Source organism: Typopeltis vanoorti, chromosome 10, assembly GCF_054136105.1.
Source record: "Typopeltis vanoorti isolate ZY-2024b chromosome 10, IOZ_Tvanoo_1.0, whole genome shotgun sequence".
NCBI classification, from domain to species: domain Eukaryota; kingdom Metazoa; phylum Arthropoda; class Arachnida; order Uropygi; family Thelyphonidae; genus Typopeltis; species Typopeltis vanoorti.
The window spans coordinates 18264554-18292409 of record NC_143558.1 but is presented as its reverse complement, the minus strand read 5'-3'; the positions used below and the strand labels follow the sequence as shown (position 1 = coordinate 18292409).

The window sequence follows — 27856 nt, the reverse complement described above, 5'->3', positions numbered from 1 at the left end:
GCACTGTTCAGAGATTTTCATGCAAGTGCGTTTTTGATCTGCTGTGAGTAAGCGCGGCACCCATCTTGCATAAAGCTTTTTCATTTGTAATTCTTCATGCAAAATATATCCTACGCATTCTTTTGAAATGCCTATAGTCTTTGCAATTTTATGCAGTTTGACTTGCTGGTCATCCAATACCATATCGTGCACTTGATCAATGATTTCTGGTGTTGTTACACTTTTTGGACGTCCTTCACGTGGATCGTCTTCAAGGCTGGTACGACCATGTTTAAACTCGGCAGCCCATTTCTTAATTGTCGAAAACGAAGGAGAAGAGTTCCCATAAACTTTTATAAACTTTGAATGAATTTCTTTTGGCATTAACCCTTCTTTTACCAAAGAATTTTATAACCGCACGATACTCAATTTTATCATTTCAAGGGATACAGACGCCACGTTCGCTTCAGACAGCTGTATAAAACAAACTACTTGATAGAATGACTTGCAGTTTCACATGGATGCTTATGACAGATGTACCAACTTAAAAAGTCCATGCGGTTCGCCTAGTGGCTTTGCGCTTCGCAACCATAAGCCTGGGGGAAGGAGTGTCCTAGGTTCGATTCCCGTCGGAGACCTGAGGAGCTGAAGGATCTTCCTCAGCCATACTCCAGATGATGACTTTAATATGAAGGTTTAAACGTTGGGAAATTAAAATAATTACTTATAACACGGTTGTAGAGTCCATAATTTGTGTAAAATGAGATAAAATAAAATATTACAAATTTATTTAATGCAGTGGAGAATAACAATTTCCCACACTAGTAAGGCAGTCATTACGATCAAGATTAGGTCAATGAAGTAGGGCTTCATCACTTTGTATAAATTTTCATGTTTATATATGGATGTATGTGCCATTTTGATGTTTTCCTATTGGATCCTATGGCTAGTGTTTTCACTTCCATGTTGCACCAGGCCAGATTTGTGAGATTTGATAAGCCACACATGTTGTTGATGTTCAGAGATACATTTATTGACAGATCTTCCTGTTTGTCCATAGTAAGACAAGTTCCATGGACATGGTACTTTGTATACTCCAAGGTAGATCAATGGTGAGAGTTGGTCTTTTGGAGAAGGTAGCAAGTTATGAATTTGGTTGATGGGTTTATATGTAGTGATGAATTTATACTTCTTTTCATAATTTTTACTGCCCGTTCTGAGATGCCTTTAATAAATGGTATAGAAGTCCTGTGGACTTTTTCTTGTCTGGGTTGCTGTACCGGTTGCAGTGTTAATTATTTTTTGAGTTATTCTTGGACTATAGTAGCCATTTAGTAAAGCTGTTTCTTTGATATTCCAGTTTTTCTTTCAGAGATTCTTTGGAAGAATAAATCTTGTGTGATCATAATGGGAATTTTATGATAACAAATTGTTGGGATGTATGGTGGGCTGATGTATAGTTGAAGTTTAAAGGGCATATTGCAAAGGCAGCCAAAACAGCACATCAGGTTATGTGGTTGTTGAAGAACACCCTAGCAGGTAGGGATAGAGAAGTTATTGACCCCCTTTATAAAGCTCTAAGGTGGCTGCATCTAGTCTGCTGTGCACAGATTTGTTTCCTGAATTCCTTGGGGATGGAGAATTGGTGGAGAGGATTCAGAGGCAAGTGACTGTGGCAGGTCTAAGAATGCTCCTTTTGAGAATAGAACTGAAGGTCTGTGGGCTTCAAAAACTAACTATAAGCAGAAAAGAGAGAATATACAATAGAGGCATATATGTTATTAAAGGGGGTTTTATAGGATTGACATAGAAGACTTTTTTCAGTACATGGTGGGAAGGGAAAAAACAAGGGGGATCGCCTATGAAACTTGTGTAAGTGTGCAGTTAGCAAGGGTGTCAGGACTAGATTTTTTGCTTGGAGACTGGTGAAAGGGTGGAATGGGTTGCCAGAGATGGTTTTGAGTGCTTCATCAGTGAATGGATTTAAGGCGAGGTGCGATAGATAATGTGTGAATAATGGATTTCCTGCGATGAGTCATCTGACTCCATATAATTATTATTATACAGATACCTGTATAATAATAATTTGAAGTATGTGTTTAATAAGTCTCTGAAGACATTAATTACATCTGTTACAAGTTTGGTAAGTCTCTACACATAATAGAACCTTTATCACGTTAATTCTTATGGGAAAAGTGCCTTTTAAATTGTGAATTTGCTGTTGAATTTTTCAAATGTTACATTTTGAATGGATAATAAGGAGTCTACTCCTAGTGATATTCACTGAAATTTGTAAAGCCCACAGTCATGCATTAAATCAGACCACTTTTATTGTACCAAAATTTAACAAAATGATTCAGAATTATATGAATTCTGTGTGAGTCTAAATCTCATCTCTGGCAGACCTTGGCAAAACTGTCTTAAAAGTTTCATATTCCAGGTATGTTATGTTGTTTAGGGAAAATAATTTATTCTAGAAATAATATCATCTTCCTAAATTTGGATTCACTATTGTTGACAGCAAAGAAAAGAAACAGTACCTTTTTGCGCAGTTATAGGTATTTAAAACATTTTTTTATTGACTTTAAAGCTGAAAAGGTTCCTTAGTTTTGGAGATTAACACTATCCACATTGCATGAGCTGGTGCATAAGCAAAGGTGCATCAATACATTTTTCTGTCAGTTATTACTGAATTTATCAATTTTGCTGATGCCATTACAGTAGTATTGTAACAGTCACATGATGTTGTGGATAAGATGGTTGCATTAGTAAATAAGAATACGTCTGTGTTATCAGTATCTTTTGTTTTCCTTTTCTCATGTAAGGTTTCAATGGAAGCATATTATTGCTTATATAGACTGACTAGGGAAAAAATAGTCTCACAATATTTTCTTTAATATTTTATGTGGTGATGAGTATCAATACATTTTAAATCTACCAATTTGATCTCATATTTATGCCAAGGAAATAACGTATTTTTAAGATGTACGTTATTATGTGAGTAGGACTGTTTGTATTGCTGCCAGGATGATTAAGGCCATGTTGCTTGTTTTTAATGTTTATTTTGCTCAGTACGTTGAATGTTATTCATCCATTATGTAGAACAGTCTGAAACATTTAACCCTTTATTGCACATACTTCATTCCATTTGCATTAAATTTAAACTGTTAAAATTAGAACTAATTATTTCTGGTATTAATCCACACACAAAGATGTCAAATAGAAAGTATATTTTAATTCAATTAGTTTCATGAAAAACTTTGTATTACATCATCACGAAATAGCACAAATAAATTTAAAAACTAGAATGATGTTACTAGTTAGCAAAACTAGTTAGCATTTCTAGTGAAATTTTTTGAAAATGTTTAAACAATGGAAAACATGCATTCACTGTTATGCTGGCTGCTGGTCCATGGGTTTCTGTATACTTCTGTAGATGCAAGTGTGTTGTGATGGATTAAGGAAGTCCAGAATTTATGTAAAATTATCTTTTTTTTTTTTTTTTTTTTTTTTTTTTTTTTTTTTTTTTGTTATACTGTAGTGGATCCTTCATCATTTCAACTGATTCTTTGAAAGCTCTTGAGTAAAAGTAGTAATCAATGTGGAACATTTTTTTTTTTTCAATGCAGTCTTGCTATTTTATCTGTGATTATTGTATATATGGGAGAATCACTTTATCCTTTCTGTGTGTTTTGGAGGTCGAGATAGAATTTTTTGGCTAATGTTGTGTTATGGCCATTTTTAGGAAGGACAGAATTAAGATACTGTAGTTCTTGGTTTTTCACTTAAGCTGATAGAAACTGTAAGCTCTATCCTGTTAAGGAATGGATGATTTCCATTTTTTGTGGTGGGTGGTGATGAGAAGTTTGAGTTTAGATAACATCCTATGTTAGTTGATTTCCTGTAAACTCAGAAGTTGAATGTGGTTTGTTCTGATATCTCAGCTATTGTATCCAAAAACAGTAAAGATCCTATTTTCTTCTAATTCATCTGTGATTTAATTTAAGGATGAATGTTGTTCAGGAAGGTGGCAAAATTTTCTAAATGAATAGAACAACCAGGTCAAATGATAAAACTGTTACATTCAGTTGTATGTTAAGAATTATAGTGAACAAGGAAATCAGAAATGTGAGATTTTTTTGTATGATTTTGTTTTTTAAATAAAGAATTATAAAATAAAATCATATTCCATATTTTAAAGCGTGAGAAGAGTGCCCTTGAAATAAATTAGATGTTAATAATCCTTTTATTTTAAGAGAACTTTTCTGTCTTGTGAATCCACATTACATTATTTCATTAGATCTAACATTAGAATATGATTCACTTTAGCATTTATTGCTTTATATGAAAATGGACTTAGAGGCTTAAAAGTGTGTTTTTATTTAAGATTATTATTCTTTCAGAGATACTTGTGCCATGAGGTTTCTTTAATTTACATGAAAATACAAGGACATAAGTAAATAATATTTATTGAAAGCAATGCTTTCAATTCTTTCAGCCTGAATATTACAGGCTATCATCAAAAAGTAAGTGCTGCATGATGCTATACATAAAATGATGCAAAGGTATAACTGAAGAAACACTATTATTAATTATTCATTAACTGTATGAAAAAAAAAAAACTAGTGATGTGTGATTAGAATGAGACTCTCCCATATTTTAGATATTGAGAGGTAGTCATGATTGAAGTTTGGACGGTGAAGTAAGGCCTCAGTGCTTTCTTTAAACAAATCCAAATTTATAGCACCAGAGATGAAGTAAGTATGTTTCAGACCATATTGTGGTCGATATCTATTCCATGCTGTGTCAATCCAGATTTCTCAGATTTCCTGGTGCTAATAGGAGCAGTAGAAGAGAGAGTTTGAGAGAGAGAGAGAGAGAGATGGGAATGATAGAAGAGGGGAGAATGGAAACAGTCAGAGAGAGGAAATGAGAAGAATGCAAGGGAGTGCTGGAACCAGGGATAAAGTGATGCCAGGACAGCAGATAAGTAGTGGAACACACACACACACACACACACACACACACAGAGAGAGAGAGAGAGAGTGAGGAATGCAGGTGAGCAATCAAGGAACAAAGAGGTAACAGGTGTGATGTATGGAGACTCGATGATCCATGATGTACAAATAGGATGCCAGAGGAGTGTTTGCTGGAGGAACGATAGAAAGTGTGGCTATGGCAATTAAGTGGGGTGAAAGAATGGATGAAATGATTGTGATGGTGGGCACGAATGACTTGAGAAACAATGTAAATCAGGTGACAAGAGATCTGAGATTCTTGTTTGAGGTTGTGCAAAAGAAAATGCAGAGAGGAAAGATTGTGTGTATGTGTGTTGTCCAGGTATGATATTGACAAGCTGAGTAGAAGAGCAGTAATAATGAATAGCGTAATAGCTGGAATGTGCCAGAAGAGAGGATTGGAATATGTGGATGCTTGGAGAGCATTTGAGGACGGAAGGGAGATGTATGTGAGAGACCGCTTGCATTTGAATGAGGAAGGAAGTAGGCATCTGGAGAGAGATTGCTGTTTTCTGAACGAGTCGGTGTGTCAGTGCAGGGAAACTAGAATTCCCAGGGTGGATAGTAGCAGAGGTGGCCTCTTGTGGGAATGGGTGCTTGGAGAAAGAGAGACAACATCAGGTAAGACCAAGTCCAGTGGGGTCTGGATGGGGATAATGATAGGTATAGAAGCAGTGACATTTTTATCATCATCATCATCTTGCACATGAAAGATTTAGGCCAAGCGTGGCCTGTTCCGGCCTTAGAAGTCATTATTGAATCGTTTAAGAGGACGTCCTGGTTTTCTTTTGCCTAATGGCTTGTACTTTAAGGCTTGTTTTGGTAATCTTTCTGTTTTCATTCTTTGAACGTGTTCCATCCATTTATGTTTATATTTTTTAATTTTTTCTATTACTGATTCTTGGTTTAATTCTTTCATAATTTCTTTGTTTCTTTTGTGATCAAATAGAGTATACTTTGCAGTTTTTCTCATAAACTATATTTCTGCTGTTATTAATCTTTGTTTGTCTTTTTGTTTCATTGTCCAGATTTCACTTCCATACAATAAGACTGGTAGGGCTAACGTATTGTATACTTTTAGTCTGGTTTGTTTTTGAACTAGGTTTGGTTTAAATACAGAGTTAATTACACCTGTTATTTTTAAATATTTTGCAATTTTTATGTTTATATCTTTTTCATTTTCATATATGATCATATATCCTAGGTATTAACATATTAAATGAAAGACAAATACCAAATAATATCCTAAAAGCTATCATAAGTATATATGAAAATAATCAAATACAAATAAGATTAAATGATGAGCTATCATATATGAGAGAGATAAACCAAGGGGTCCGACAGGGATGTCCCCTCTCAAGAACTCTTTTTAATAATTACCTAAATGAAATAATAAAATGGAATAAAAATTTCCATCAAGGTATTAAACTTTCTCCTACTGTGAACTTAAACACTCTCCTTTTTGCCGACGACCAAATAATAATTACAAATTCTGAAGATAACTTACAGAAAGCTATTTTATATCTAAATGAGATAGCCAAAGATTATGGTATGATAATATCAATAGAAAAATCAAAAACTATGGCCTTTAAAGGACAAGATCCAGCAAGAACTAAGATGGTAATAGATAACAAGTGACATTTTTATGCTTTATACTAATTCCAGGAGTATTCGAAATAAAGGAAATGAATTGGTGGCACTGATAGCATCAGTCTTGGCCAAAGATTATTGGGATCTCTGAGATGTGGTTGATGGAGGATGATGTAATAACTGGAATTGAAGTAGCAGAGTACAGCATATTTCCACAGGATAGGAAAGGAAAACATGGTGGTGGACTACTGCTTATGATAAGTGATGACATGTTCTCTGAGGGTGGAGGCTTTGGAAGGCAGTGACACTAATGATTTTGAAAGTATATGGTGTGAGGTAGAGGTGGGCAAAACAGGATATTTAGTGGGGTGTTGCTACAAACCAAGGAGCACAGAGGGTATTGAGCAGATGTTTAGGCAGTTGAACTTGGCAAGTGCAAGAAGAATGATTATGGGAGATTTTAACTACAGCAGAGGAAAATTCATGTAGTAATAAGGGAATGGAATTTCTAGAATTCTTCATGGACAAATGTCTTGGGCAACATGTAATAGAGGAAACAAGAGGTTCAAGAGTTTTGGATTTTGTCATAGCATCAGAAGAATTGATAATAACTTAGATGACATCTCTACCACCAGTTGGAGAGAGTGACCATGTGGTTTTAACTTGGAAGATGAATAGACATGCAGCAGTATCAAAGAAAAAGGGAACATATGTGGAATTATAAGGTAGGTGATTATAATAGTCTTGGATATCAACTTGATGCAGGTTCCATGGAGGACAGAATTGGAAGGCCAGGATATCATTAGTGCTTGGAGAATTGTGAAGGAATATTTGTTAACAGCAATAGTAAGCTGTATTCCACGAGTGAAGAAGAGGATGCAATTTGGTGTAAAGTGGATGACAAACAATATCAAACAGGAACTGCAGGTGAAAAATATGCGTGAAGAATATAAGACAGGCCAGGAAAGTGACTAGTATGGTGAGGAAGACAAAACTGGAATATGAGAAGAGATTAGCACTAAGATCCAGAGAAAATCCTAGGGAATGTTTGAGCAATGCGGCCAGTAGGAGGAGAAATGCTTGTGGAAGAATGACAGTGCAGGATAAAAATGGGAATAGAGTGACTGATGCAGAGGACATAGTGGAATTGTTCAATGAGCACTTTATTGGAATATTTCATCCTGGGGAAGAAAGTTTTAATACTAGAGGGATAGGGCAGGTTGAAGGTTTAGAGGTGCAAGAGGAGAGTGTTTTCCAAATACTGAGTACTCGGGATGTCAGTAAAGCTGTGGGACTGGATGGTATTTCACCATAGGTTTTGAGAGAATGTGCTAAAGAACTGACAGATATGTTGACCTGGCTCTTCAATGAAAGTCTGTCTGTGGGAAAACTACTCAAGGAATGGAAAGAAGTTGAAAGTTTACTTGGTTAGACTATAATAAATTTAGTGTAATCCTTTATCCAAGTGTGAGCAAACAAAGTTTGCACCTGAAAGTATCTTCAGGACTGGGGTAAGGTAGTACAACACCGGGAAACTCGTTGCAAAGGTGGAGCAAGCTAACATCACTCCTATCTCAGTATCTCCCATAATGCAAGGAGATGTGTTTTGCATTATGGGAGATACTGAGATAGTAGTGATGCTAGCTTGCTCCACCTTTGCAACGAGTTGCCCAGTGTTGTACTACCTTACCCCAGTCCTGAAGATACTTTCACGCGCAAACTTTGTTTGCTCACACTTGGATAAAGGATTAAACTAAATTTATTATAGAATGGAAGGAAGGTAAGATAGTGCCATTGCATAAGGGCAGTTGCAGACTGGAAGTGTCTAATTATAGGCCAGTTTGTGTATCATCAGTAGTTGTTAAGATCTTGGAGAAATTAGTGAATGACTATATACAGCATTGGGCACATGAGGATTATGTTATCTGTGAGAATCAACATGGATTTGTTAATGGACACTCTTGCTTTAGTAATATAATTGCCTTTTATAATAAAGTGACAAGACCAGTTGATGGGGGGGAAGGCATATACTGTCATTTTCTTGGATTTTGCAAAGGCATTTGACAGGGTTCCACATGATAAGCTGATATTTAATTTGCAGCACATGGGTTTAGATGTTGAGTTAGTCAACTGGATTCAGGATTGGCTCTCTAATAGGTATCAGAGAGTTGTGTATGGTGAGGACAATATTAAGGAAGCAGAAGGTTACAATTGGGATTCCACAGGGCTCAGTACTGGAACCTGTATTGTTCAACCTTTATATCAATGACATTGTCAATGAATTGCAAGGGGATATTCAGTTGTTTGCAGATGATGTGAATCTGGGAAGGGTTATCACTAATAGATGTGACAGCCCTGCAAGAGGATTTGAATAAACTAGACAGATGAATTGGGGGGGGGGGTACCAGTTGAATGCAGCAAAAAATAAAGTCTTGAAGTTTGGGATGCATCGATGGGAGGCTGCATACTTGATTGGAGGAGCTGTACTGCAGGAAGTATGGCAGAGTAGAGATCTGGGGGTGATGATTGATAGAAAACTGAAATTTAGGGAGCATATTGCAAAGGTGGTGAAGGTAACCCAGAGGATTGCTGCAGTACTGAAAAGGATGACTGCAGAGATAAAAGAGTTATCATTCCATTTTATAAGATCCTGATTAGACCACACTTAGACTATTGTTTTCAAATTCGGTCCCTAGGATTTGAAAGGGATAAATTAACCGTGGAAAGGATACAGGGGCAGATAGCAAAGATGGTTTCAGGATTGTACAATGTTAGTTATGAGGATTGGCTGAGAGCATGCGGACTGCATTTGGTGGATAGACGAAGGAGAGGTGATATGATCTAGACTTTTAAACTGCTGAGAGGCAGTTACAGGGTTGACACTGGGGAGTTCTTTCACTTGATGGAACAGCAGGAAGGAGCGATGACAAGGGGGCCATCCCTTGAACTTACGGAAGGAAGCTGTGAGCAAGAGGGGGGGGGTGGAGTGGTTTCTTTGCATGGAGAGTGGTTGAATCATGGAATGCATTGCCTGATAGAGTGGTGAGAGCAAGAACAGTCAATGAGTTCAAGGAGTGGTATGATAGAATTTGTTTCCTAAGGACCTCGCACGATGAGTCTCTTGACTCCATGGAGGCCTGAATAATAATAATGTATCATTGCTGCACTGTCACAAGGAACTTGGTAGACACCAGAAAAACAGAGGACAGTGTTTATCTTGGTAAGATCGAAACCATGATAATAATTTAATGATTGGAAGAAAAGTAGCCACTAAATTGTGTTTGTTAAGAATTTCTGGAATTGGGTTCTGAGATGCCAGAAATGTATTTGATTGGGATTCAACGTACTTTTTCATGTTATATATGAAACTCAGTGCCTTCCCAGGAAGGACCACATAGGAATCTTTTTAATTCCTGGAATCTCAGCTCATATAACAAGGAAAGAGTACATTGAGTCCCACTCCCATACATTTCTGGCATCTCAAAACCAATTTTCAGAATTCTTAAGAAATACAGTTTAGTGGCTACTTTTCTTTCTGTCAACAAATTATCATCTTGATTTCCTGGAAATCCTGAGAAATCTGGCACAGCATGGAATAGATTCAATGTCTAAAGAAAAGCACTGAGGCCCTACTTCATCACCAAACTTAAATTGTAACGACTGCCTCTCACTATCTAAGATATGTGAGGATCTTATTCTAATCACACATCATTCTGTTATACCTTTGCATTGTTTTATGCATAACATCACACAAATTTACTGTTTCAAATCAATCAGTTGTTCATGTTCTACCTTGTAATTAATTATTGTTGCAGCTGATGATGACCTGTAATATTTAAGCAGATTTGTATGGCTTTAAATTAATATTTACTTATTTCCTTGTGTTTTTGTGTAAATTGTAAATTAACACATTCACTGCCATGCTCCTCGGGCATAGTTTGTTACCGCACGCCAAGCAATTTCACTTCTTCTAGGTCAGTACCAGTAATCTTGTTGCCAGCAGTAATTGACACACGAGTATATTTGTAGTTGGCTGGTGAGGCTCATATACCAACTACGAGTATACACACTTTCGCTGCTCGCTCTGCACACCAAGCACTTTCACTTCTTCAAGGTCAGTATGAGTAATCTCGTTGGCAGCGGTAAGCGTCATATGAGTATATTCGTAGTTGGCTTGTGAGGCTCATATACCAACTACGAGTATACTCATAGTTGGCAGCGAACATGTTAACTGTAAATTGCAATCTCAAAATTTAAAAGTATTAGCAGTGGTGGTGCTTAAGCATTATTTATATATTTTCAGGCTATTACACTCAATGAAAAGTATCAAGAGGGAAAAATTCTTGCATATAAGTTGTTAAGTTTGATCACTGTTCGTAGACATGATTTGCCTTTACCTAGAGACTATCTTATTCAGTTCTATAAGACTATTCATAATGGAATAGTTAGTGGTGATCAGGTAATGCTTTTTTTAGGTTTTCATTTGACATAATTTAAAGTTTTTATTTAATACTTGACAATTCAACAAAATTTTCAAAATTATTTATTTATTTAGCATATGGCTCACACATGAAAAGTTACATTACATTAATCCTTAATATATATGGACATAGTAATAGACATATGTACAATAAGAAGACATAATACAGTCATAAAAGAGACACTCAAGAATCAAGAATAGGCTACAACTGAATGTCTAGGTTGATTATCCAGTCGACTGCACTTGGTGTAGCATGGATGAAGTCTGACAGGTTTCCACTGTATGCACGTAGGACACATTCTGCTATAATATGATTAATTGTCTGGCAGGGTGATCCACAGTCGCACCTGGGTGAGGCAATCATGCCTCATTTGTAAAGGTGGTCTGCACATCTGCCATGGTTGCTGCGGATTCGGTTAAGGGTAGACCAAGTTTTCCGAGGTAGGTCAAAACCCAAAGTTATCTGTGTTGGGTCCACTAATTCATGGAAGATCCCTGTTGAAGTGTTACACCAGGACTCTTTCCACTTCTCCTTCATGTTGAACCTTGTCTCTGCAAGATTTTTTGCTGTTAAGATTGGAGGGTACCTTGACTTTAGCCTGTTTATTTCTAGGGGTGGGATGTCTTCATGGATTGGAAGATTTTGGATTTCCATGATTTTGCTGTATTCATGTAGAAGAAAGTTGGATCTGCGGATGTATGGAGGCAGGATGTTGCTTATTTTTCAAAATTTTCAAAATGACTTTGAAGGACAAACTTTTAATGCAGAATAACTCTTGCCTCATTTTAGAAAACATTTATACTTTTTTTTATCCTGTTCATTCAAGCCAGTGGAATCTAAAATCTCATTGACCACTTAGTATAACCTGTGTTTTCAAAGTTGATTGGCTGAGTTTAATGTACTTTTGCTCTCCAACCAGCATTTGAGATTTGATCTCAAATGCTGGTTGGATTTGAGATTTGATAAGCAGATGTTTGTGGATGTCTTTAAAGTAGAATTTCATTGGCTGGTTTAAGATCATTCTCTTATAACAGGATTCGAGTGGCTTTAAAATGCTCTGTTTGATTTCTAGAGTACGCACACAGCACTAATGTTCAATATATTTAATCTGGGCTGAGTGGTTAGTGCAGTGTCTCTCAACCTTCAGATATCCGTGTACCCCTTCTTAAATTTTCATCATTACCAAGTATCCCCTTATCAAAATAATAATAATAAATAAATAAAGTATCGTGTATTATCGCGTATAATGCGAAAAATTTATGGTAAAAAATACTACTTAAAGTTAGGGGTTTGCATTATATGCAGATCTTAAACAATATAACATCTTGTTAGACTTGCACACACAATATATACTACCTAATGCCTATGCAACCAAAACTACTTGACCCACTCGCATTTGGTGACCGAGCGCACATTGTATCTGCCCATAAAGCCAGTAATGTAAGTAGTGTTAATATCCCGTCCCCTTGGCGGGATATTAGCACAGTTAGGTATATCGGTTTATTTTAAATATTATTCGTTAAACAAACCTAGCCTGAAAATGAGCCAACAGAAATGTTCATCTTTTGAAGCAGGATTTAAATTGTGTGTTGTGCAGTTTGCAGAAGAACATAATAACACTGTTGCTATGCGAGAATTTGGTGTAGCAGAGAGTAATACAGTATTAGACTTTGGCATAAGCAAAAAGACAATCTTGAAAAAATCCCCAAAACGTGCCCATCGTGGAGATGTAGCATCCTTTCCAGAACTCGAAGAAGAGCAAAAAGAATGGATTTTGATGCAACGACAAGATGGCATTATAGTAACAAGAAATGCAATTCATTTTTGAGCTCTACAACTCAAGAATCGTAAATTCAAGGGCACACCAGGTATTTCATCTTTTCTTGCTTCACCTGGGTGGTGCAACAGATTTATGGAATGGAAAGCATTAACATTACGACACTGAACAAAAATTGCGCAGAAGTTACCAAAGCAGCTTGAAGAAAAAGTGGAGTCCTTCCATAAATTTATCATAAAATTACGGAAGTGTCACAGATATGAATTTTTCCAAATAGGCAATATGGATGAGACGTCCATGTACTTTGATATGCCTGGGAATCGAACAGTAAACTAAGTTGGTGAAAAGGGTGTCCTCATAATAACAACAGGACATGAAAAAACACATTTTACCGTTGTTCTAGTATGCATGGCAGAGGGAACCAAATTAAAGCCGACAGTTGATATTTAAAAGGAAGAAAATTCCGAAGCATATGAAATTTCCCACCAGGTGTCTTTGTTCGCGCCAACCAGAAAGGTTGGATGGATGAAGAAAGTGTACAATTGTGGCTGGATCAAGTCTGGAACATATGTCCAGACTTGTTACATCAATAAAGCATGCTAGTCTGGGATATGTTCCGGGCGCATTTAACGGAGGCAAGCAAAGAGAAAGCACATGAGTTACCTACTGACCTAGCAGTCATACCGGGTGGTCTGACTTCCGTTTTGCAGCCGCTTGATGTCAGCTTGAATAAGCCATTTAAAGATCACTTACGTGAAAAATAGAGAGAATGGATGGCATCTGGTTTGGTGAAGATGACAAAGAGTGGGAATTTTCAGAAGCCTGAGATCACCCTAATCACAAGCTGGGTTAAAGAAGCTTGGGATTCGATACCATCTGAAATAATTCAACGCTCATTTCTTAAATGTGGAATAAGTAATTCAATGGATGGATCCGAAGATGACATCACATACGAAAGCGAGGATGACGCACAACAAATTGGAGAGCATGATGACGATGACAACAACTACTACACTGATGATGCAATGCCTACAGATGAATTTATAAATGAAATGTTTGACTCAAAAGATGAAGAAGAATTTAAAGGATTTTGACATTTTGTTTTAAAATAAATATTTTTTTCATTAATTCATATTGTATTATTTATAATGTTATGGAACAAGATTAACAGATCACGTTATACGTGGATATGGCATTTTAGGGCTAGTTTTCAAACAAAATTTCTAGTTCGCATTATACGTGGATCGCATTATATGCGAAAATATATGGTATATTTTATTCTAAATGTCTATTTTATTTGAATTTATGTTCATGTAAACAAAAAATATGATTTATTTTTAATAGAACAAAATTTGGAATAGGTTCCTCTTCATTTCCTGTCCATGAAAATCCACATTTCAAGTAATTCATATCATACTCACGAAGATTTTTTATCTTCTTCCTAGTTGGTTCTCTAGAGTATTTCTTAGTATTTTGTTTATTTTACGTGGATTGTAGCCGTTGGCCAAGAAGGTGTGGCGTAAGTGAGTCAGTTCAGCAGTCAGAGCCTTGTCATTGGATTTTCCACTGAACTGACTCACTTACGCCACACCTTCTTGGCCAACGGCTACAATCCACATAAATAAAATAAACAAAATACTAAACACTCCTAAGAAACCCCTCCCACCATCCACCACAACAAAACAGTCACCATCCCTTACATTAAAGGCACATCCGAAAAGATCTCAAGAATTCTCAATAAACATAAACTACGCACTACAATCAGACCATGTAGCAAATTAGCCACCCTCATCTGCTCACCCAAGGATAGCATTCCTCCTTTATCACATCCAGGAGTCTACCAAGTACCCTGCTCATGCAATCAAGCCTACTATGGTCAAACCGGAAGAACTGTGAACATCCGCATCAGCAAACATAGAAGATACGTCCGGAATTATCATTATGGGAAGTCGGGCCTAGCAGACCATGCACTGGATACCCCTGCACACAGGATCAACTGGAAAAACACAAAAGTACTACACAGAAACCCGTATAAATCAGAGAGATTGTTCTTAGAGGCGACAGAAGCCCTAAAACACACTCCAAATCTCAACAAATATGGCTGTATTAACTTGCCGAAGATCTGGGAGACAGTCATATTAAGAAAAAACTAGCACGTTTCTAGGACTCTAGTAATATATGATACCTTTTTTTTTTTTTTTTTTTTTTTTTTTTTTTTTTTTTTTCAGATAGAGGGCTCCAAAATCAGGACTCTAGTCTTTGTGTTGCTGCTACAATTTTGTTTAAGCACACCATGTTGTTTTAGTCTCGCGTATTGTGACAAACAGTGTTTTTGTGCTCTGAAGATGCTGGTTATAACACCAGCGAAATATCAGCATCAAGTTAATAAATTAATTATTTACTTAGTTTCTGTGTTCTATTATACCGTTAAAATAATAAACAACATGTTCGACGAACACATAAGCCTGTCCACACGTTTTTACCATTGTCTTTGTTTTTTCAAAGTTCATAACAAGTCCAAATCTCTTCCCTTCCTCATTTAACAGTTTCAGTGTTTTTTGTAGTTCTCTTTCGTCTTCTTCAATAATAACAATAAGTTTTAAAAGAGGTAAACTGTGAGTAGACATATCGATACAAAATAAATAATGGAAAAAAACTCACGTAGAAAGATTATATAATAGTATAATTTTCGCCTGTGTGTCACAGTCATCTTCAGTACATTAAGCTCAAAATTAAACCCTAACTGACAATTCCAAAAAGTGCCACCTAAGTAGCTGGTGTAAGATAACTAAAAAGGTCAATAACTTTCCTAAAAAAATAAATAAATAAATAAATAAAATTTAAAAAAAATAATAAAATAAAAATTAATACAATAAAAAGTTAGGAAAGATTATCTGATTTGTAAAGTACTATCTCCCATAAAGGGGATAGACGTAAGCCGTCGGATCTGTTTAAGTTAGGAGAATGAAGTAGAGTTTCACATGTTTCTTTATAAAGGCATTCCATGAGAATTGTGGAACGCCTTTATAAAGAAACGTGCTCTTGTGGATTATCTTATTTCGGACAAACGGGAAGATCTGCCTCTATTCGGCTAGAAGAACACCAATCTTATATTGAATACTTTAAACCTGAAAAGTCTGGACTTTCTGAACATGCCATCTTCACTAGACACAGAGTTCATTGGAGAAAGACAAGAGTTCTTCACAAAAGTCAGTTTCTCATGGAACGCCTTTATAAAGAAACATGTGAAACTCTACTTCATTCTCTTAACTTAAACAGATCTGATGGCTTACGTCTATCCCCTTTATGGGAGATAGTACTTTACAAATCAGCTAATCTTTCCTAACTTTTTATTGTATTAATTTTTATTTTATTATTATTTTTTTTTTTTATTTATTTATTTATTTATTATTTTTTTTTTTAGGAAAGTTATTGACCTTTTTTAGTTATCTTACACCAGCTACTTAGGTGGCGCTTTTTGGAATTGTCAGTTAGGGTTTAATTTTGAGCTTAATGTACTGAAGATGCCTGTGACACACAGGCGAAAATTATACTATTAAATAATCTTTCTACGTGAGTTTTTTCCGTTATTTATTTTGTAATAATAACAATGTCATCTGCTTGGCATCTTCTTTCATTTTATCCATTGCTCTTTCTAAATGTGCGATGAAAATGCTTGGTGATATTGGGTCTCCCTGTCTAGTACCTCGGATTGTTTTAAACCATTTTCCCCAAATCATCACCTATTCTAACTACTGCAACTGCATTCTGGTAAACATCTTTTAATATAGCTATTAGTTTTTTATCAATTCCATAGGATTCCAGAACTATAGTTTAATGCTTGAGTTCAATCACCTCCTTTATGAAGTGGCATAATCTTGCCCTCCTTCCGCTTCTTAGGAACTTGACCAAATGCAAGACTCGTATTAAAAAATATGTCAAGGCATGTGTCAACTCCCTGGCACATTCCTTTAGAATATGCGGTGATATATTTTCAAGTCCCACAGCCTTATTTACGTCTAGTTTACTCAACTCCCCAAACACCTCTTACTCACTTACAGTCAGTCTCTCCTCCCCATCATCTACTGCTCTCGATCTCTCCATGAAGTCACATTCACAAGATTGAAAGATCTTTATGAACTGCTCATTAAGTATCTCCACTACACAGGATTCCGAATTTCTTGTGGGGGAGATATATATATGGTCCCTTAATTATATTTCAAAATATTATGAATAGTAGGTTAAATTATTCTTTGAGATGTTTTATTTCTTAATTTTTGAAACATTCTATGTACCACAATCCTACCTAATGCAACTGTTTTTGAAATTTGCCTGTTATAAGATTGTTTTTTATTAAATAAGAATACAGTTTGCCAAAAGTGAAACTTTGTCTATTAAATTTTCATTGCAGTGTGTGTCACAGATTAGAAATTTTAAAGTAGTGCTAATAATATTTTTTTATTACAAAACAGCAAAGTTTTGTTCGACAGACTGGTGAAGTTCAACAGATTCAACAATATTATTGCCTTATTTCTTTTTTCTCGTGCTGGATAAAAACGGTAAAATTTCACTCTTATAATTATATCGGATGTTCTGTTGGCAAAAATAGTAAGAAAATAATAATTTGCTCTTTCTTTTCAAAACACAAAGAAAGAATGTTATAAATTCACCCAATGAAAAAGAAAATACTACATATTTTTCTTCTGTTATTATCGGTTTTTTTTTCTTGTAGTACAAAGAAGTAATCACTCCACATAACATGGGAGAATACAAGAGGGCAAAAATCTGTAAATTGATCACATTATAATAATAGAGAAATCATGCCAGAAAAAAATATTTATGTAAGAGTTTTAACATCAGTAGATATAACGACATTTTCTTCTAGTTTAGATATATATGGTATTGTTGAAGTAGCTAAACTTTTGCTACTGTTTTACATTAAAATGAATGTGCATGTTCCCCAAGTGATTTATGTTTGTAACAGTTGTCTTGTGAACGATTTTTAAAATAAATTCTCTGAAATGTGTGCAGATTAAATAGGTCTATAATCCCCCCTCAAAAAAAAAAAATATTATGTAACACATATGCGCCTTTTCTTTTAAATAATTCAAATCCTTTTTTCGAGATAATTGTATCAAATAATTTATAATTTTTCGATAATAAAAGTGAAACTGATCAGCCTGTAAAACAAATGTCAATATTTTTGTGTTAGGATGTCTAATAATCAACAATTGAAACAAGGCATTCTTGATGTATTCTGGCCTACAGCTTGAGGCACTTCAGTGAATTCTGGCAAAGTGTTCTCTCTTTTCTTTTTCAATAGCAATGAGAGTATTCTAAGCCTTTAGCTGTTCCTCCAGCTGAGAGGAATTATCATTAAGTATTTCTAAGATGTAGATTATTTCAGAAAAGCAACCAGTAGAAGTAGTAATATTTAGAATTTTTTTTAAGATGAACACAACAAAAATAACACTTCTGAACTTTCTTTTGTGTGATATGCATGTAAGCAGTTTTACATGGTAAAAATATAACACAGTATTTCTAAAAGAGAATAATTTTAGCAGACAGCTGATTTTAGACTGCAAAGAAATAGTCCAGAATTAGAAGCTTCAGTGGTACAACAATATTATTGCTTTATTTCTTTTGTCAGAACAGTAAAATGAAGTAATAGATTTTGAATACTGTCTGTGAAAACTTTCAAACCAGTAGAAATTTAGAGTAGTTATGTAATTGAGTTCCAGGAATAGTGAAGGAGGGGAGGGGGTAAGCAATTGAAAATCTTCAAAAGGAGCATAAATTTTGAATTATTCCATATAGGATATCCTTCATATTATATTTCTACAATGGTTATGCACTGGATATTATAGTAATGTGCATCCTAGAAAAAAAAAAAAGATGAAGAAAAAATCTCTTGCAATTTTAAGCAAAAGACTAAGGTGATGAATCCCTGCTAAAATATTATTAGATATAAATTTTGATACTAAAAAAGACTCACAATCAGAAACAGAGTAATGCAATTTAACATCATTTGTCGTTCATTTAAAAAAAAAAAAAAAAGTTGTCTCTAAAACTGAAATGTGACAATCCATATAATGGTATTTTGCAAGGAAAGAAAGCAAAAGTTTATATTTATTTCAATAAATATTACTTGATGATGATGAACAGCCTATTTTTCTACCCACTGTAGGATGAAAGCCTCTCCCATTGCAGGAGGTTTTGGGTCTACTACTCCCATGGTGACTCAGTCCATATTGGGAGAGTATATCTATACTTGGGTGAAGGTGGAAGACAATCACAAACATCCATGCCTATGCAGGATTCAAACCCGCAGCCTATTGGCTGGAGAGCAGATACACTAACCACTCGGCCAACCAGGCCAGCTAAATGTTACTTAAAAAATATAAATATTTGACGTAATATTTTCACTGCAAAGAAATATTTGAAAATTGTTTCCGTTGCACGCTGATTTGAAGAATAAAAACTAGCAAATTTACTACTACCAAATAGATTCATTGCAAAGGCTGATCAGTGGTCATTTCAGGATTGATTATTTATTTTTGCACATGTGAAATTCATTTTTATTTTTGGGAAGAGAGACAATAAATAAATTGTGCAGCAAAAATGGTCAAATATTGTAGAACAGTAAAGGAAATACCAACTAACACTGTACAAGCAAAGACAAATGGCATAAAGGTTTCCTTGTGTCGTTTGTCTTTACTTTCTCCACCAGAAGTGCAGACGAAGTTTTGATCCATGAAGAATGGTAGGGTGGTCTGGCTATTTTATTCACCTCGGCTGGTAGAGAGGTTAATAGTTCTACAGTTTCACTTATTCCTGATTTTTCTCTTTATTGTCTCCAATACTTGCATTTCTGCTTTTTTTTTTTTTTCTCCCTAAAACATTCCATTCACAGCTCCATTTCACTTTTTGACATACACTATTGACATTCCAACCACTCCCCCCCCCCTCCTCCACAACTTCATATATTGCCCACAGACTGCTCACCTTCTGTAGCAAATACATTGTACATTTATTGCATCTCATAACCTTTCTCATACTGAATTCCTTGAAGAGTGATGTCTTAACCATTTACTGCAGTATAATAGTATATTAAATAAACTAGCAAAATGATATGCATAGCTCAACAAGATGATACTGCACATAGAATTAAAGTCATAATATAAACTGAATCTTACTGAATTGTAATTTATCTTTTTAGAAGCACACATTCCAGTACTTTCTTCTATAACAGAAGGTGAAAAATTATGTGATATATGATATATAACTATGCATTTTCAAATATTTTTTTGTGTTATCTTGAAGACTTTCTTGGCTTCAAATGGAATAATTATGAGCTACTTGCTGCTTAGCACTCACAGTGGAAGAAACAGACATAAATTATCTTATTTAATCAAATTCTTGATTAATGTCTATTAATCATCATCATCATCATCAAATTCCTGCCATGTGCCCTCAAGGGGTGTACAGGATATGACAGTACTACATGAAAAAATTACATCATTACTAACTTCCTATCTACAATTTTCCTCCAAATCAGTCTGTTACTTGTCAAGACTCCAACATTATCAGATCTTATATTTCTATCGTCTAAGGCACTTTGTACCGTATCAATCCACCTATATCTTGGTCTTCCTCTGGGTCGTTTTCCTGCCAACCTGGCAGAGAACACTTGTTTTGCTAATCTTTCCTCTCCCATTCTATTTAAGTGACCATACCATCTGAGATTAGCTCTGCTAACACATTCCTGGATGCTGACAATGTCAAGTTCTTTCCTAATATCCTCATTTTTAATATGATATTGCCATCGATGCCATCTGTTCACGCCTCTAATCTTTCTCAGGACTCTCATATCTGCGGTCTCTAGTCTTTGGTCAAGTGTTTTACTTCTGACCCAGCTCTCAGATCCATAAGTTAAAATTGGTTTGAACACAGTCTTGTATACAGCTAATTTAGTGTTCTGACTAATTTCTTTCTTATTCCATATGAATTTATTCAATTGACTTCCCACGATACCAGCTTTGCTGATTCTGTTGTCTATTTCTATATTTAGTTTACCATCTTCAGTAAAAATTGTGCCTAAGTAGCTGAAATGTTTTACTTGTTCCACAGGTTCTCCATTCACAACACAGTTGACATTTTCAATGATTCTGCCTATTTTCATTGTCTTTGTCTTTTTATTGCTGACCTTCATACCATATCTATTACAACAGCTATTCAATTTAGTCAGAGAATCTTGCAGACTTGTAGCGGATTTATTTAGAAGTATAACATCATCCGCATAAAGCAAAGAGCTGACATTAACATCTCCAATTTTGATATCAGGTTTAATACCACATTCCTTCATAATGTGATCCATATAGATAATGAATAACAGAGGGGATAATGTACATCCTTGTCTCACACCAGATTTAACATTAAACCATCTTCCTGTACTTCCTTCAATTCTAACTGCTGACTCACAACTCAAATAAAGACTAAGTATTGCTTGATATAATGCCCCATTGACACCATATAACTGCAGCGTATTGAATAGCTTCTCTCTTGGCACCTTTTCATATGCCTTTTCCAAATCGACAAAACTTAAATACAGATCTTTGTTATATTCCCATGCTTTCTCGACTATTTGTCGTAAAGTGAAGATCTGATCCTGACAGCCTCTATTTGGCCTGAATCCAGCTTGTTCTTCACCAAGCTTTTCTTCCACAATTCTTCTCAACCGTTTCTCAAGTATACTTGCATAGATCTTGCCAGGAAACTCAATAGGGAAATACCTCTGTAATTCTCACATTCAGTTTTATTTCCCTTTTTATATATGGGTACTATGAGAGCTCTACTCCAATCATTGGGAATTCGTCCCTCTGTCCAGGCTTTCTGAACTATGCAGTGCAGCCACTGTAAGACTCTTATACCACCATACTTCAGCATTTCTGGTCGAATATCATCTACTCCTGCTGCCTTTCCACATTTCAAGCCTTTGATGGCTTTTTCTACTTCAAGTATGGATATGTATTCCTGACTGCATGCCTGGTCAGTGTTTTTTATCACTGTGCTGTCATCACTGCTTGTTTCATTTAGCAGTTTTTCAAAGTAATTACTCCATACTTCAAGGATATCTTTTTCTCCTGTTTTCATTTCACCTTTATCATCTCTAATTCCTTTTACAGCACTCTTTCCTCCATTCCTAAGCTTCTTCAACAACCTCCAGAATATTTTGCCACCTTCTTGATATTTATTTTCTATATTCTTGCCAAAGTCCTCCCATGACTTTTGTTTAGCTAGTTTTACACACTGTTTAGCTTTCTTACATTTGTCTCTGTATTCTGTAAGAGTAAAAGCTGACTTATTTGCCAGGAACTTTTGATATGCTTTCTTCTTTTCCTTCACTGCCTCTTTAACTTCCTGTGTCCACCAGGGAGTTCTGATTTTTTTATCTTTGCACACAACCTCACCACATGCCTCTCTGGCAGAATCAATCAATGTTTCCTTCAGAGTTTGCCACTGAATCTCCAAGGTTTGATTCCTGTTCTCAAACTCTTTCATTTTCTTTTCAATAATATTTCTGTATTTTAGTCTACAGTTTACATCTGAGAGCTGCTCAACTTTTATTCGCTTTAAAACTTTCTTACATGTTATTCTTTTCAATATGAAATTCAATTTTATCCTGCTCAAGACTAAATAGTGATCACTTCCAATTTCAAATCCTCTGTACACTCTGGTGTCCTGCACCAGGGAGAAAACATCACTATCAACAATAACATAGTCAATGAGACTTTTCTTATTCCTAGCCTCTTCTCTCCATGTGAATTTGTGCACATTTTTATGTTGGAACATGGTGTTAGTAATAACCAGTCCATGTCCTGAGCAGAAATCCAACAGATATTTGCCATTATTATTAGCTTTGCTCTTTTCTCCAAATTTTCCCAAAATATTTTTGTATGTCTCACAATCATTTCCTACTCTACTATTTAGATCCCCAACAAGGACCAACTTTTCCTTTTTCATTGTGTCAGTTGCTTTTTCTAAAGCCTCAAAAAATTCCTCCACTTCTACCTTAGTAGAACCTTCTGTGTGACCATAGGCACAAATAAGTCTCATTGTCCAGTTCCCCATTCTCATATTTGCCCACATTACTCTACTTGAGACTGACTGCCATTCAAGAAGATTAGCCTCGTATTTTGTGTTGAATACTATGGCTACTCCTTCTTTTCCTTGATTGTTATTGCCTGAATATAACATTTTGTATTTATTGCTCAGAAAGATCTCACCAGTTTTGGTCTTTTTTGTTTCAGTCACCCCTATTATGTCGATCTGGTACTTATCTAATTCCTCAGCTAGCTCCATTTCTTTGCCATTCAGGCTTCTTACGTTGATAGTACCGATCTTTAACTCTGGTGATGTTGAGTTGGGGTTTGTTTTCAGATTTGTTTGGTTTAACCAATAAGAATACAATTTGGTCGGCTAAATCCCAAATTGCCAGCCCATCCTCGTTCGTTCAGTATCAAAGTAGATACCCAACAGGGTGCACCACGAGAAGGTGAGGATTGGACATTAGGTCAGAAGCCCTGGTCGGTTCTCCGCATTCCTTTAAAGGCTATGTGGAGGTCTCCTCTCAGTTATACAGCTTTGACCCTTATAGAGAAATTAATTATTATTCCTTTGTCAGTTTCTTCCATTAAATTATAAGTGATAAGCATGATTATAAGTAACTATTGACAGCCATTTAAAGCCAACATGACTGCCAATAAAGCTTCTATGCTTAATCAGGTTAGGAAAATGGTGTTAAGATTTTTAATTAGGTCTGAGCGATGATCATAAGATATTTTTCTTCTCAAATTAATTTTCAATAATTTTATGAAACTTGAAATGCTGATTGTATAAAAATTCAAAATATTAGTAAATTTTGTAATTTTAGAATATCACAAAGTTGTTTTGCATTAATTTAAATTCATTACATACCTTTTTATTAACATTAATATTCTGTATTTTAATTACTAGAAAATAATGAATACAGTTGTAGAGTTTTGTGGCCCAAAATTTTTTTCTGTTGGACTTCCTGGGTGTACTTTACTCCTTCTTGATTTTATATATGCTGCTGATACCATTGCCTTATCAAATGAGCTAAAAGAAGTAAGTTTGTTTTTAAATTTTATTTTTTTGATAAAATTTTAGAATCGGATTATATTTGAATTATATGCAACATCTTGATTCATGTTTTGTATGTTGCATTTCAAATTAAAAGCAAAGTTTTTTTTTTGTTTACATTGTTTTTTCGCATTTACAAATTGGCATCAGAAAATATTTCATGATGATATTTCTTACTATTGATTTTTTGTTAATCAAAAAAAATCAGTTGAGACAACTTCTTGAGTGAAAATGAAGGCCTTAAGCATTATTTGAGAGTACGTGAATTGCCCCTTACTTCCAAAACATTGTAGTTTTGGTTTGGATGTCGAGTTCTTTTTTAATTTATCAAACTTGTTGATATGTCGACGCCATATTCTTTCGAATTCTTTATTTGCTGCAGTGCACAAGACGTCATGTAGAATTGACCAATGTTCGTGATTTAGCGTATTTGAAAGCCCTTTTTTTAATGCTAAAATAGCTCTGTTTACGTCGGCTAGGGAACCGCGTGTAGCGTTAATTTGCTCCCGGAGCAAAGCCTGACTCGTCCAGTTATAGAAAGTTCACCCCTTTCTCCACCCAACTTCTTTATGTACATTTTTGAAGAGAAAGCCTTAAACTCTGCCCCACAAAAACCTACCATATGGCTTTGCTACGTTGATGATGTGTTCGCTATTTGTTTAAGTGTGTTAAAAAGGAGAGGAGTGTATCCAGGCCTTGTGGCTAAATAATCACATGGCCCAGAACTTGAACACCCTAGAACCAGGTTCACCCTGGAAAAAGAGGAAAACAATAGCCTCCCCTTCTTAGACACTAGTCACCCGCCAACCTGATGGTACCTTGGTTTTCTCAGTTTATAGGAAACCACCCATACATGCAGATACATTCACCAACAATCCCCCCCCCCACAACAATATGGAGTTATTAAAACACTATTCAACAGGGCTAAAGTAATCTGTTCAAATAACCAAGCCCTAACCACTGAACTAAATCACATCCTTAACACTTTCTCAGCCAATGGCTACCCCACCCCATCTAAATCCATCACCATTCCCTACATCCAAGGCACCTCGGAAAAAATCAACAAAATCATAAAAAAACATGACTTGACCTTTTGTTCCAGACGATATAGAAAATCGGTATCCCTTATCCGCTCCACTAAAGACCAAACACTTCCCCTAGACCTACCTCGTGTATACCAGATCCCTTGCAGCAGTAAATTGTCCTACTTTGGCCAAACAAGCAGGACAGCAAATATCAGAATCTCAGAACACAAGGACTACACCCGATTTCACCAGTACAGCCACTCTGGGCTTGCAGACCATGCTCTGGATACTGGCCACAGAATAAGGTGGAAGAAAGCCACAGTAATACATCGCAGCAAGTTCAAATATGAAAGACTATTCATGGAATCAGCCTCAGCCCTTAGAAACATGCCAAACATCACAAATTTGGATGCATGAGACTGCTCCAAATTTGGGAAACATACATCAGAAGAACTTCAGCCCAAAGGCCAAGAACACCTAATATAGCTCGCCAGGGGGCACCATCAGGACTTTAGGAAAACGGTAGTTCTTCGCTTTGTTTCTCATTTGCTGTTATGTAGTACTTGCGTGCACGTGTCTTTATCTTAAGTTCCCATGAAGATGGCAATGTGATGTTGCTGAAATATTGGAAAGTATATATTAAAGTTGATTTAATTTATATTTCTAGTGTATGCTGTCAATTCCTTAAGTATTAATTATCATGTTTAACAGCATATAAGCTTTTCTACAAGAATTAGTTAGATATTGCTGTAGACCTGGTAATGTAGAAGGTAGTGACCATGAAATGTATAAGCAAATTAACCAAGCAAATAGGAAAATGGATTATAATGGGTGATGTTAATTATAGCAATATAGAATGAGATGATGAGATTGCAACCAGAAGTAAGAAAATTAATTTCTCAAGTTTTGAGGAACAACTATGACAGATAGTATGTAACAGAGGGCATGCAAGGAGATTGAAGTTCTTGGATTTGATCATATCAAAAGATATCGTTATAAATTAGGTGTCAGATCTCCCTCCAGTTGGTGAGAGTGATCATGAACTGATTACCTGGGTAGTTGCCAGCATGTTTCGCCTTCAGTGAGGAAAGTGTACATGTGGAAATAGAAGGCTGGTGGTTATGAAACACTCAGGAGGCAGTGTGGAATTAGAAGTTTGGACAGAAAGGAGATCATTTCTGCTTGGGTGCTATTCAAGTACATTTAAAAGCAATGTCTAAATGTACTCGAAGGTTCAGAGGTTAAATAAAGGTAGGTGTGAAATTGTTGAATCAACAGATCATGAAATACAAAGAAAGATAGCATCATGGAGGCAACATAAGATGAATGGTAATAATCAATTCCATGAAGAGTGTACATGAAAAACAGGCAAGGAGGATGACTTGGTTGGTAACATTAGCAAACGTACAGTGTGAGCAGCAGTTAGCTTAAAGCTTAAAAAAACTGTAAGAAGTTCTTTCAATTTGTAGCCAGCAAAAAAAGTATGATTATTATAAGATGATATTGATTGGAGAAAATGGTATAAAGATAATTGCTATAGATGTAGTTGAGGCATTTAATGAGCATTTCATAATCTTTTATTCTTGTGAATGTGACATCATGGAAAGTGTGAGCCCAGTGGATGAGGAGGAGAAGTGACTGACTATAAGTGAGCAACAGGTATATGTGGAATTGAGTAAACTAGATGTTAATAAGGCTGTGGGATTTGATGTTATATCACCATTTATTTTGAAGGAATGTACCAGGGAGTTGGCATCTGAATTGCCATATTTGTTTAACATGAGTCTTACATTGGATCATGTTCTGAAGGAGTGGAAGAAAGGCAAGATTGTACTGCTTCATAAGGGAGGTACAGAACTCGAGCAGCAAATTATAGGCCAGTCTGTGTGTTAAGTATTACAGTTGAAGTATTGAAAACATTAGTGAAAACCAGGATCCAGAATTGGATTGACAATAGTGGTATTATGAATATATATATATAAATATATGAAAGTATATGAATATATATATATATATTGAATGAAGTTATGAGTGGGATAATATATGGTGATTCAATGATTAAAGATATGGAGAGCAGTATGTCTGAGGAGTGCTTGTCTGGCAGAACAATAGAGAGAGTGGCTTTAGCAATAAAGAGAGGGCATGATGCAGAAAAGACGATAGTTATGGTGGGTACAAATGACCTGAGTGGTAGTATTAATCAGGTAGCAAAAGATTTAAGAGCATTGTTAGATATCGTGAAGAAGAAAAGTGACAAAGGGAGGATAGTGTGTGTGCTGCCTCGTTTTTACAATTATGAGTTAAGTAAAGGAGCAATGATAATGAATGATATGATTGCAAGAATGTGCAAAAAAAGAATTTGTTGATGTCTGGAGTGTGTTTGATGGCAAGAGATGTATCTGAACATGGAAGGTCATAAGCGTTTGAAGAAGTTACTGTTTTCTGAATAAGTTGAAGTAATTGGGCAGGGAAACTAAAATTGAAAAGATTGAGTGTAAGAGGGAGAAACTTATGCAGTGAATGTATATTTATTGATCCTTTTTTGTGGAATAATTTGAAGAAGAGAGTGGATAAAAATTGGCATGGTACTACTCAAATTAGTAGAATTTACATCAATTCTAAAGCTGGTACAAGAACTAAAGGGAATCTGCAATTTTTGTATACTAATGCAAGAAGCATTCGAAATAAGAGGGAGAATTTTGGGCATTAGTCAGTACAATCTCACCAAAAGTTGTAGGCATTAGTGAAACTTAGCTGTCAGCAGAATATATGGTTACTGGAATTGAATGTGAAGGGTACAGTATTTTCAGGGAGGATAGAGAA

The 27856-nt window shown here is 35.6% G+C and overlaps 1 protein-coding gene across 6 annotated transcripts in view; it reads left to right on the top strand.

Moving 5' to 3' along the window:
• Nucleotides 1–27856, top strand: part of LOC150102202 (ral GTPase-activating protein subunit alpha-1) — an 800562-nt gene that overhangs the window by 369202 nt on the left and 403504 nt on the right. For all 6 annotated transcript variants that reach the window (XM_090398990.1, XM_090398987.1, XM_090398991.1 and 3 more), the window contains 2 exons: nt 10891–11046; nt 23862–23993. In XM_090398990.1, the coding sequence (XP_090255116.1) occupies nt 10891–11046; nt 23862–23993 (288 nt within the window). The remainder of the gene's footprint in view (nt 1–10890; nt 11047–23861; nt 23994–27856) is intronic.